General features: G+C 36.5%; 1 protein-coding gene across 1 annotated transcript; it reads right to left on the bottom strand.

The window, feature by feature from the left end:
• Positions 1–11,234: 11,234 nt before the first annotated feature.
• On the bottom strand, positions 11,235–12,062 carry LOC110097315. The gene has a single exon (XM_020823605.2). The coding sequence runs from the start codon at positions 12,060–12,062 to the stop codon at positions 11,235–11,237; it is 828 nt and encodes a 275-aa protein (XP_020679264.2).
• Positions 12,063–12,095: the final 33 nt, after the last annotated feature.

Genomic DNA, 12,095 nt, shown 5'->3' with positions numbered 1-12,095 from the left:
ATGTGAATGATTTTGGGTAAAGATAACTGAGGGTTTTCTTGGATAGCTTGCGAGCTATGCCACTTCTTCCTCTCCTCTTCTAGGAAAGCTTGCGAGCTTCTCCTCTTTCTTCTCGGGCTTCTAACCTCTTTCGTCTCTCCGCAAGTTTCATTCCACCTGTATCCTTCTTCTAATGGTTGAATGCAACTTTAGGTGTCTTTGTTTGAGTCGTTTGTAAGAGTCAAAAGTTTGTAAGTCTTTATATGATATAAAAGTTTGTTTTGTCTAATTTGTCTAGTTTTGTGAGTTCTTGTAATCTTTTATTCTCTAGAAAGAGTTTTTATTTTTGTGATAAAAAATTTGGGTCCCTCTCTCAAATTTTTGATTGCATCAATTGTTCAGACGGTTTATTTCCTGCTACTCCTTTTCCTTTTTCCTGATTTTGACTTTCAACAGTCTTAACTTTTACACTCGAAGTTTCCACAGAAGTCTGAGTTTTAGTTCCACTCGTTTGCCTTCGCTTATATGTTTCAGTAATTTTGTTGCTTCCCCGTAAATGTTGTTTTTCAATTTTTAAAGACATGCGATAAGCCTCATCTAATTTAACGACATGATGTAGGTTGAGTTGATCCTGAATTGTCCATTTTAGCCCATTGAGGTATTTTGTTATAGTTTTTTCTTCAGATTCATCCAAATTATTTCTGGCTTGCAATTTGTAAAAGTTTTCAGTGTATTCTTCTACAGTTTGATTTCCATGACGCAAATTATTATACTCCTGAAAAATAGTTCTCGAGTGATCAGAGGGTAGGAATTTTCTTTTATCTTTTCTTTCATTCTTTCCCAGGTTTGAATTTTTTATTTACCTCGTCTTAGTCTATTGTTTTGTAAATTTTTCCACCAAGTTAGTGCATGCCCCGTTAGTTTTAAACTTGCAAATTTAAGCTTTCGATTATCAGGAATTTCTTTCCATTCAAAAAATTGATCCATTTTCTCTACCCATTCAAGGAATTGTTCAGGTTGTAATTTTCCTTCAAAATTTTGGACATCGATTTTAATTCCGTGATCCCAATTTCTTTGTCGCCTATTTCAATTTCTAGGTTCTTCCTCCTCACTCGCACAAGATATTATACTAGGATTAACGTTAGCTTGATTGACATTTAGATTAGCAATTGCTTCAGCTACCGTATTAATTTGTTGTTGCAAATCATTTAGTTGTTGCATAATTTGTTGCCAATCTACTTGTTCATAAGCCATTTGTTAAACACAAAAGAGAAAGACTCCTACAAACAAAAAAAAAGATGAACTTGCTCTGATACCAAGTTTGATGTAGACACACAATAATAAAACTGACACAATTGGTAGAACTTAAACCAAACTTTATTAAAATAAAAACAGACAACTAAAGCTTCAAAAATCAACAAGGAACACTAAGAGATTTTAAGGAAATAAAGAAAATTAAAAGACGCTATCTTCAGACAACAGTCAGAGCGGGTTCCTCACATGCATCGAATTGTAGGTTAAATAAGAAAAGTGCATAGAACTAGAAAACGATGATCCACCACTGCAAGATTATCCAATCTCCTTAACAGATGCTTCAAATCAACCAAGATACGACACCCTAAAGTTGTTTTACTTTGAGAAGAAGGATACAGGTGGAGTGGCACTTGCGGAGAGACGAACGAGGTTAGAAGCCAAGAAGAAGGGTGGAAAGAGTCCGCAGGATTTCCGGAAGGGATGAGAAAGAAGGATGGAACAAGCTCGCAAGCTTTTCCAACAACCCGCTGGTCAATAGCAAATATGCTCAAATAATCAACTCCCTTCCTTCACAACATCTTCTCATATTTATAGGCAAGATAGGGGAATGCCAAAAGTCATATATTAATTTTCCACAATAACCCAAGCACCAGGTTCATGAAATTCATTTGCTTTTCTCGGAAAACCAGCCCAAGCCAAGGAACCGAAGGGGCATTCATGGGAGCCAAGCAGGCCATACGGAACCAAGGGGTCACGGTCGGGAAAGAGCCCAGGCACGGAAAACAATAGCAGCCGGCTGAATTTCAAGAGGTAAAGGCTCGGAAAACAACAACTCCCCATGAATGCCATTCATAGAAATCAGCCATAATTTAAAACACAAGCCACGGTTTCCCAAGAGACAAGAAAAAAGGGGAAGGAAAAGGGACAAGTCCACTCCAACATTAAATCCTTCATAATGAGCCACCTTTTTGGATATTAATGAGTTACTAAACTTCAGCTCAAGCAACTAAGAGAATGATCTCCATCCAATCCTCCTCCAACCGACCTTTGAACCAGCAGTGGCAAATGGACCAATCAAGCCAGCAAACCAAAGGTCTACCAAGCCCTATGCACAACCTACCATGATCATTGGATGCTTTCCCATCATTGAATAGCTAAAAAAAGAAAAGAAAATAAAATATAATATTGTTCAAATAAAATAAAAAGTACAAAAATTCTTGATAGCATCAGAAATGGACTTCGTCATTATATTTGAAACATCATTAATACCCTAAATATACTACCAATTTGTCCAAAAAAAAATTTGTCGTGAAATTGACATGTAAAACAAGATAAAATGCACGTGAATTGAATAAAGCGTATGCATTTAAAAAAATTTTACATGCGGTTTGAGATGATTTTGAAGTGATTAAGGAATTGTTGTCCTTTTGAATTAATGTGAGGATGACAGATTAATAGCATGGCTTTAAATTTAATAAAATGCAACACATAAATTTAAAGTCAAAAACGCCGAACTCAAATCAGAATTAAATGCCATTAACACCTTACCTTGTTTTATCAAAATTCGGCTGTCTCCGATCAAATCCTATCGTTTCCACAGCTTGTTTCAATTTCCACTCTTGTTGTTAAATAAAAAGAGAACAAAAGAGTGTGGATTGATTATCAGTTACTCTTACGCACGCAAACCTTCAATTTTTCTTCCTCTGTTTGCTGGACTCCTTCACGCATTGTTGTCATTTTTTTTCTCGCATTTTAGGAGAAAGTACGAGTGCATCAAATATACTCAACCTCGCAGGGAGTTTCCTAAGGTGAGCTAATACATTATAATCCACTTTTGGTGGTCCACCACCCACTTGCTCTTATGGAACAAGCGTTGGTGGAACCACGACCACATTTTGATTGATAGGTTCTTTCCCTTATCTTTCTTAGATGTCACTTCTGAGATTAATTTTTGTTATTTTTTTTGGCTCAGAAGTAGAGGTCGCATCAACCAAAAGCTCATAATCTGATTCTTCTTTCACTTGATTTGTCTCTAAGTCAGGTGACTCTGGCTCAATGTTACTCCCTGCATTTTGTACACGGGTAGATCGTCATCAGAACTTGATTCACTTGATTCAGGCAATTGAGAAGATTCAGTTATAGGTTGTTCATTTTCAAATTCAAAATGGACAGATAGCACGTACGTGGAAGGATCGTTCATTTCATTAACACCCTTTGGAACATACATAAAATTAAAGAGGGTGATAGGCTTGGGGGATTTCCCCTTGCCATTTGGAGAGATAACTTGTTTGATTTTGAAAGTTGATTCTTCTTTTTGCTTTCCCTTCACCGTTGAAACTCTTTTTTTAATAAGTATCGAGGGTGAAGGACCCTTTCCTTCCATTGAGTTATTTAGAGGAACTCCAAAAGAGCCCCTTTTTATGGGCATTTGAGTTCCTTTTGGAAACTCCAATGGAATTTTGGGTAACTTGTTCAACATTTTTAGGGAAGATTTGGACAAGGACAACTGCCAACCCTCTACATCTGTAAGCAAATCAACACTGCCTTTCTGGTTGAACATTGTTGGAGAGGAAACTGCAATGGCTGACTCTGTTTTCTGCTCCTTAGTAGGGATGACTTCCACATGAATAACTTTAGCAGACCATGTGATGGGTTTGCTAAGTATGCATTAGGAATACTTATCCTACGATATTTGTACTCATTTTCAACCCAATCTTTACGGACATAACAATCTTCTAGAACATGACCCAATATCCTATGATAAGGACAATAGTTTGGCTCATTACTCTTTTCAACCTTGTTGGTCTTTTGGGTTTAGGAAATTAAAAATTGTCATTTTGAACCAAAGATTTTAAAATTTTCTTTGTAGCATCTCTCTTAAAAGAGTACTATTGATTGATCTTTTCTATCAATGCCCCAGAATCAGGCTTTTAAACTACCCTCTCCTTATCTTTTCTAGGTTGCCGCTCTGAAATCTTTCTAGGTTGTTGTTGCTCAACTATGTTGCACGGATACACCTATTTATGAGGCATGCTGTATCGGACACGTGTCGGATACAGATATACCTCTGATACGGCACGAATACGTGTCAGATACGGCTTTGCTGTGTCCAATTAAAATATTATTTAAATTTGATCGGACACGCGTATCGCTTGGTACTCGGTAATGCTCGATACTGAGCGATATTAGAACTCAGTACCGTTCGGTACTCAATACCGCTCGGTACTGCTCGATACCAAGCGATAGTAGAACTCAGTACTGCTCAACACTCAGTATCGCTCGGTACTGCTCTGTACTGCTTGGTATCACTCGATACCGAGCAATACTAGAACTCAGTACCGCTCGGTATCGGAACTCGGTTCCGCTTGGTACAGAGGGGTACCGAATTGTACCAAGCAGTGCCGAAAAGGTAGAGAAAACTTTAAAGCAACTCTTACAATGAAAATTTGTTCCGGGACCCCGCCAGGGGGCAACGCAACATATCTATACTTTTTTAAGGACCCGCCAGGGGACAGCACCCCCTTGGACCCATGGCATAGGCGCAACATATCTATACTTTTTTATTAAAAATTTTCATGTTTCAAATTCATGTGGATTAATTGTGTCGATCCTTCATACTTTTAATTAAAAATTTCATCTGCTGGACAATTTATGTTTTTGTTTTTGTTGTTGTATTGGACATTTAAATATTTAATGCTTACTTTTATTTTTATATTATAAGATACAATGCAACAAATGATTTTGCTTTCATTTTTTTTTGTCATTTCAAATATTATGCTTTGATTAATTTGTTATTTTTTATGTATGATTTATATATTATAATGTCGTATCCGCGCCATATCCGTATCCTAAATTTTTAAGAATTGTCGTGTCCCGTATCCATATCGTGTCGTATTCGTGTCGCCATATCCATATCGGTGCAACATAGTTGCTCAATAATCTGAATCTGCTTTCTTTTTTGAGGAGATAATGCTGACACACTGCCTTTTTTCCAAATATTTTATGTTTGAATTTCTTGGATTGGTCATCATTACTGTTATCTTTAAGGACAACTGAGCTGCTTCTGACTGATGGCTAGATGCCTTACTAAGCAATTTTTCAAAGGTCTTGATAGTAAGCCCCTTAAGAATGAATGTTATTGGACCATGAATATTCTTCAGTAAGATTTCTATAGTATGTTGTTCTTGGAGTTGTGGTTCACATTTTAGGCTAAAATTTCTCCACCTAAGAACTTAATCCACCAATCCCTCATTTGACTTCTATTTCTCCACTACAAGGTCTCCCACTGTAATGTGATGTTGGGCTCCCGCAAACCTCTTCTCAAACAAAGACTCCAACTCTGCAAAAGTCTTTACCGAGCCATTTGGTAACTCGGCATACCAGTCAAATGCTACACCAGAACGACTGCTTACAAACTTTCTAAAGAGAAGAGTATCACTGCCACCCACATTACAACACCCAGCTTTGAAATGAGCTAAATGCTGACGTGGGTTTCCCACACCATCAAAGAGTTTGAAGAAAAGGGCAACAAAACCTTTGGGATGTTGTACTGAATCAAACTCCTCGGGATAAGATCTTCCTCTTTGAATAGAGTGACCTCTTTTCCCATATGTCATGGACTCCTTAATCTATTGAGTAAAAAAATCCTTCAAATCTTCCTTTAAAGGTTGGAGATTTACTGACTCAGGCTCATTCTTTTCCTGACTCCTAATGTCTTCATCAACTTGCACTACTTCCTTGGCCTTTTTTGCACTAGTGGAAGGTTTATCTATTGTGTTTGGGGCCTTTTGGGGATCCAAAAGCTAAGTGGTAAAGGCAATCATGGTTGAAGCCATCTCATCTAATCTCTTAGTCATATCATTAAGCTGAGCATCCTTGTTTTTTAATTGTTGAAGTAAAGCACGGATCTGGTGATTTTCACTCCCTTCTTCCACTTCCAAGAAATCATCTAGATGAGGGTCTCCTGGAAGAGAGGATTCTCTTCTACTATATTGGAGAACAAAGATATCCTCCTCATTCATAAGATCATCCTCATTAGGATTAAAATTCTTAATCAATCTTTTGTGATTTTCTTCCTCCTTTTCCTCCATTTCCCTCTTCTCATCCTCATCAATCTTCTTAAGGCTATCTTTCAAATACTCTATTTCTTCAATGATTTTTCCTGTTGAAGGGTTGACATAGGAAGGGTGATACTCTTCATAACTATTGACTTCCATGGGTGTTTTCCCTTTGCCATTGGGATCAACATGGGTAGCAGGGGAAGAGTGTACCATTGATCGAGCCGCCACCTTGGGTCTCCATTCTTTCTTCACCCCAGATGAGGAGGCGTGGGATTTTTGGCGTCTCACATTTACCTCATCTAAAGGTGGAGTCTGAATGCGACCCCTAGAGTGTAGCTCATCATGGGGATTAGAAGGTCTGTCTTCTTTTGGAGACCTCCTAAACCTATTGGGTACATCCGATCTAGTAGAACTAGAAAGGAAAGTCCGGGGGACCACTCGGCGATCAGGGTGATCAACCTTTGGTCTGCCATGGACCTTAGGTGGTTGTACTAAGTAATCTACCAGAACAATCTGCTCACTAATTGATCTCTCCTGACAAGGCCCAGAACCTTACCCATCTGTTAAAGGTGACACAGGTGGTTGCCTAGAGAATTTGCATCTTTCCTCTGGGTTGGTTGTATAATCAACTTGTTATCCTCAGGATCTCTATCCTTTTTTAGAAGTAACTTACCAAATCTTTGGTGATTGTATTTTTCATAGCCTTAATCATTGCCTCTTTTGTAGTATGGTGCTCAACAGCTACCCTTTGAAAAATCTTCCTTATATCATTGTCCCACTGCTTCTTTCTCTCCTCAGGAGTGCTTTCAAAAATTCTAAGTGGGGGCCTAAGGGGTGATGCAGCTATCTTTCTAACATCCTCCTCACCACTAGACACAGAAAGAGGGTAAAACCTACTCTCCTCGGCAAGAGGAGAGAGGTCAATCATCTCAGCATCTAGCTTAACTTGCTCGTCCTTTTCCATTGTCTTTTTAAATCTCCTATACTTGTTCCTTTTTTGGGATCTAGTCAGGACATAAGTAGAACTGCCCCCTTTCTCATACTGACTGGACCGAAAAGGAACCTCAGGCTCTGGAACACTTGAGACAACTGCTAAAGGCTGAACTGGCTTATATTCTTTCTCAATAAATTTCTTTTTAGGAAACAGTAGAGTTAATGTTGTCTGTCTCACATCTGATTTCAGAATCATATGGAAGGTCAACCTATTGAAAATAGAAGGTCGAGAGGCTAAAGCTTTTGGAGATAACTCAGACACTCTCTTCCTACTTCTCTGAGTATGTGACCTCTCCCTAGCAGACAAGTTTATTTCCAAAACTTTCTTTTCAGATGAAGGTTGATTTTTTAAGGCTCTTGCCTCATAAGGTATAGGACCTTGGAAAAGAACCTCCATGTCATCAAATTTTTACCCAAACTTGATCATGTACCCAGGAACAAAGCAAGACTGATCAAATGATAACTACAGATTATCTCCAAACTTGAAAACTAGTCTGACTTCCATCTTGCTTCACTGAGTTCTCAAACAACTGACTATCAGAAGATTTCCTGAAATTCAAAATTCCTCGTATCAATCTTAGTGCTGTATTTCTTTAAATCCAATCAACACATCATCAACTAATCACTGCACTTTTTTTGGGTTTTCTAACACTGACTTGAATCATTGACCACCCACGACTATGACTCGAATTTAATGAATGATGAATGAATTTGATAGATTTTGAAATCTCACACCATTTGACATTGTTTGGTTGTAGATTTATACAATGACAACAATTACAATGAAGAGAAGATTTTGAGATTGAATATTTGAGAATATGAATTTTTTTTTAAATGATTGAATGGAAAATCAAAGTTCATCTTTCTCATTCATTTTTTTATAAATAATTTGGAAAGTTCATCTTGAAATGCATTTGCTTGTATTGACATCACTCAACCCAACATTGAAAATGAGAGAAAAATACAATACAAAATATATTTTGTAAATGCTCTTTAGCCAATATTTAGAATGACTAATTGAAAACTACCAGTTTAAATGAAAAGTGGCATCCTCCCTAGTGAATTTGCCAGAAAAATCTGTTGGAGAATTTTTGTTGTCCTCAAACGGATTGCATACCTTATGATTGAGTACGGCATAAGAATGATGATATATTTTCCCGTAGAGTAAAAATATCATTTCCTTATAGACTCAATGATAAAATTTACAATTTAATGAAGATTCCCTCATTCGATGTTTGGTCGAATGAGGTTTATTTATTTCTGAAGTACAGACACCCCATAGAGCAAGCCGCTTATATTAATTACATCTCAAGCTTTGGTGCTTGAAAAATTTTTTGATTAAACTTGTAGTTTTCCTTTTCTTTTTAGAGTCATTTAAATATTAGCTAAAGTTTGATTTCTTAAGAATCCATGAAAGTCTTGTTTAAAGATTTTGGCCTTTAGAAATTTCAAAGGGTGAAAGAATCAACTTAGAATCATATTTTGAAATGAGAGACAAAGGAAAAAATCGTAGGAGTACTTGATTCTGAGGGAAGCTCGGAGGTACTCGAACTATCTTATACTGGGCTTTACATTTTAGAAATCTAATTTTTGTTCAAGTTGATATTTTTATTAGAAGTTTGAGGCTTACATTCCAACAACGTATGTTATAGGAACTGCCCGAAAGGTGATGACTTGTATGGTGATTGGAATCAACCATTTGCCTCGGATCTAAAACTAAGGTTAGGACTATCGAGAGGTAGTGTCTCGAACTTAAGTATAACGGAATGCATGAGGTACTTATAAATTACATCTCACATGAGGTATAGTCAGCCCGACCTCTAGATTTATTATCCTGCCTGGAGAGGACTACCAGCTAGACCCACCTAATCATTTTTAAAATCATGTTTTTCGGTCTCAATACATATGAAGAGTGGAGGGTTGTTTTATTTAGAAGGTAGGGCTTATAGCTTGGTTTTGAGATCATGATGCCTATGTATGCAAAGTATGCAGATGCTGACTCACATAGAAAATAGACTTTTTGTTATCTAGTCTTTAAGTGAAGGTTTTTCTACATGAGTCACACTTTTGACTATGCATGTTTATTTTAAGCTTTTGAAAATTTGGCTCCTTGAAAGAGAGTCATACAAATTTTCTTTTGTTGGAAAATCATGAAGCCTAAATTGATTTTAAGTTGTTTATATTTTAAAGAGTAGAAATAGCCTACCATATCAAAAAATCCAGGCAAAGCAAGAAAGAAACCTAGGAAAAGCATGCTTTTCTATTGCACACCCAGTAAACAATCAACACATATTAAGAAATGCAAATCAACTAAAGCAAAAAATATAAGTAATGTCTAAATTATTACAATTAAGTTTGGCAGCTGAATTGTCTGTCATTATACAACCCAGTCAAATTTTATTTACAGACTCTTTCTTGTGGGGTCTTCAGGCTTTAGCTTCCAAGTAAACCTCAGGCTTCACCTTTCGTAGGTACATCCATCTGGTTCACCCCCTTCTTTCAATCCAGTCCCTCACAAGTTTAATTACATCATACTTCTATCAAATACATATTTGAAAAGAATAGACTCAAACGTGCAAAACAGAGTTAGATGACAATTTATATAATGAAATATCACAACCAGGATTTTATTTAGCACTTAGAGTGTCAAAACATCTGCTTCTACCCTATTGGTCACATCACTTTGGTGAGTTTTAAGCGGCACCCATCATGCAAGCTTTTTTATTATTTATGAGCACCCCCCTTTGGACACGGCCACCTGCACGAAAAATATATATATTTCTATACTAACCGCTTAAGGGCAAGTGCCCATAACGCAGACAATCCAATATGCAACTTGGAAGTTACAACCTCATGAACATTCTTTGAATATTTAGTGTTCAAAGAAGGATGTACATTCTTATAAATTGGAGTCTTAGGAGAATGAGGTAGTTTCCTACAACTTTTGAGTTGTAGAAAGGGAGAAATGAAGTGCAACTTATGGGTTGCAAGTTGGAAAAGTTTCTTTGAGTATTTGATGTTCAAAGAGAGGTACTCACATTCACTTAATTTAGGCTAAGTGAATGGAGAAATCTTCTACACTTTTTGTTTGGGAGGGAAGGTGCAATTTAGAGGTTGCAACTTGGGGGAAACTCTTTGAACATTTGTTGTCCAAAGAAAGAGATTTTTATTCATCTAATTTATTTAGGTAAATGATATGATTTTTTTTCCTACAACTCTTGAGTTGCAGAAGGGAGAAGCAACAAGCAACTTATGGGTTACAAGTTGAAGGAAATCTCTTGAACATTTGGTGTTCAAGGAGAAGATATCATTCACTTAGTTGGGGTTGAGTGAATGGAGAAGGGGGGATTTGGATTTGAATCCTACATCCAAGAGATTATTCATTGATTTTTGTGTTCCAATGAATAAATGATTTGATGAACTCCCTACAACTTTGCGGTTGAAGGAAGATGTAACTTGAGAGTTACAAAATTTCATGAATGTTCTTTGAGTATTTGGTATTCAAAGAGATAGGATCATTCACCTAGTTGAAGTCAAGTGAATGGAGAAGGAGGAAGACTAGGGTTAGATCCTAAGTCTAATGGGATGTTCAATTGTTAACCCTAGGTTCGAATAAATTGAAAGAAAGATTTTTTTTTTTTTTTGAAGAAGCATAAATGCATTAAAAAAGAAAAACAGAAAAAAGAACTACAAGCATGATTCCTCCTTCACCAATTGAACAAATGAAGGAGGAATATTATCCAAATGTATGTCTTCCCAAATAAAGCTACTAAGGATACCATAACTAGCACAAAGGTCGGCTAGTTTATTTCCTTCTCTAGAAATGCATTTAAAAATCACATAATTAAAATCATTGAAGAAATTTAACTCATCTTGATTTTTGAAATTCTTTTCCTTAGCATCTTGAATAACCTTGATGACATTGAAGTTGTCACTCTCAATAATTGCTCATTTGTACTTGAACATCCAATCTTTGATAACATTCCTCAATACTTTGATTGCCAAGAGTTCCAATTGATAAATATCCCAATGAATGCAAGTATTTCCGAAAGCCAAAAGGAATCTTCCTTTACAATCTCTAATTATGCCTCCAACTCCTGCTTTGTACGAAGATGAAAGAGTAGCATCTACATTGATTTTTAACCAACCGGGTGGAGGGGGATGCCAAGTATTGAACAGTCTAGGAGACTGATTAACATCCCATAATTCCGGCAATTGATTAAAAATAATCTTAGAATAAGAAATCTGACTGATAGCTTGTACAGCAATAGAGATTGCACTTTCATTATAGCCTTCGTGTATCAACTTGTTTCTAGCTTTCCATGAATAATACATGACATTAAAGAAGAGATTTAATATCATACCTTTACTCTTGTGGATATTATGAATCCATTTACAACAATCTTGAATGTTATTGAAATCTGGCAAAACAAATCCCCAGCTTTTTATAATTGTGATAACCTCTTTGATTTTCAAACACCCACCGATAATATGCTCTAAATCTTCTTTGCCAGCATTGCATCTTGGACAAAGGTCATTGTCTTTTAATTTTCTATGCTTCAGGAAATGAAAAGTTGGTATTGCATTATTGAAAGCTCTCCAAATAAATGTATGAACCCGTGGATTTAGATTAGCTTTCTTAATCCAAAAGAAAGGAGTCCATTCATCATCTTTTTGCTGATATTCTGAAATCATTCCAGGAATAGACTTTCCCGGACTTTGGTATAAAAGTTCTTGGACATCATTTTCAAGAGATGTATCAATTTTGATATTCATTATGAGATGAATAAGGTCATTTCCAAAAACCAG

The sequence above is a fragment of the Dendrobium catenatum genome, unplaced genomic scaffold, assembly GCF_001605985.2.
Source record: "Dendrobium catenatum unplaced genomic scaffold, ASM160598v2 original_scaffold_31010, whole genome shotgun sequence".
NCBI classification, from domain to species: Eukaryota; Viridiplantae; Streptophyta; class Magnoliopsida; order Asparagales; family Orchidaceae; genus Dendrobium; species Dendrobium catenatum.
The sequence above is the reverse complement of the archived record's forward strand: the minus strand, read 5'-3'. Positions and strand labels throughout refer to the sequence as shown.

Coding starts and splice junctions, on each gene's coding strand:
- LOC110097315 (XM_020823605.2), bottom strand. CDS start 12,062: ATGAATATCAAAATTGATACATCTCTTGAAAATGATGTCCAAGAACTT.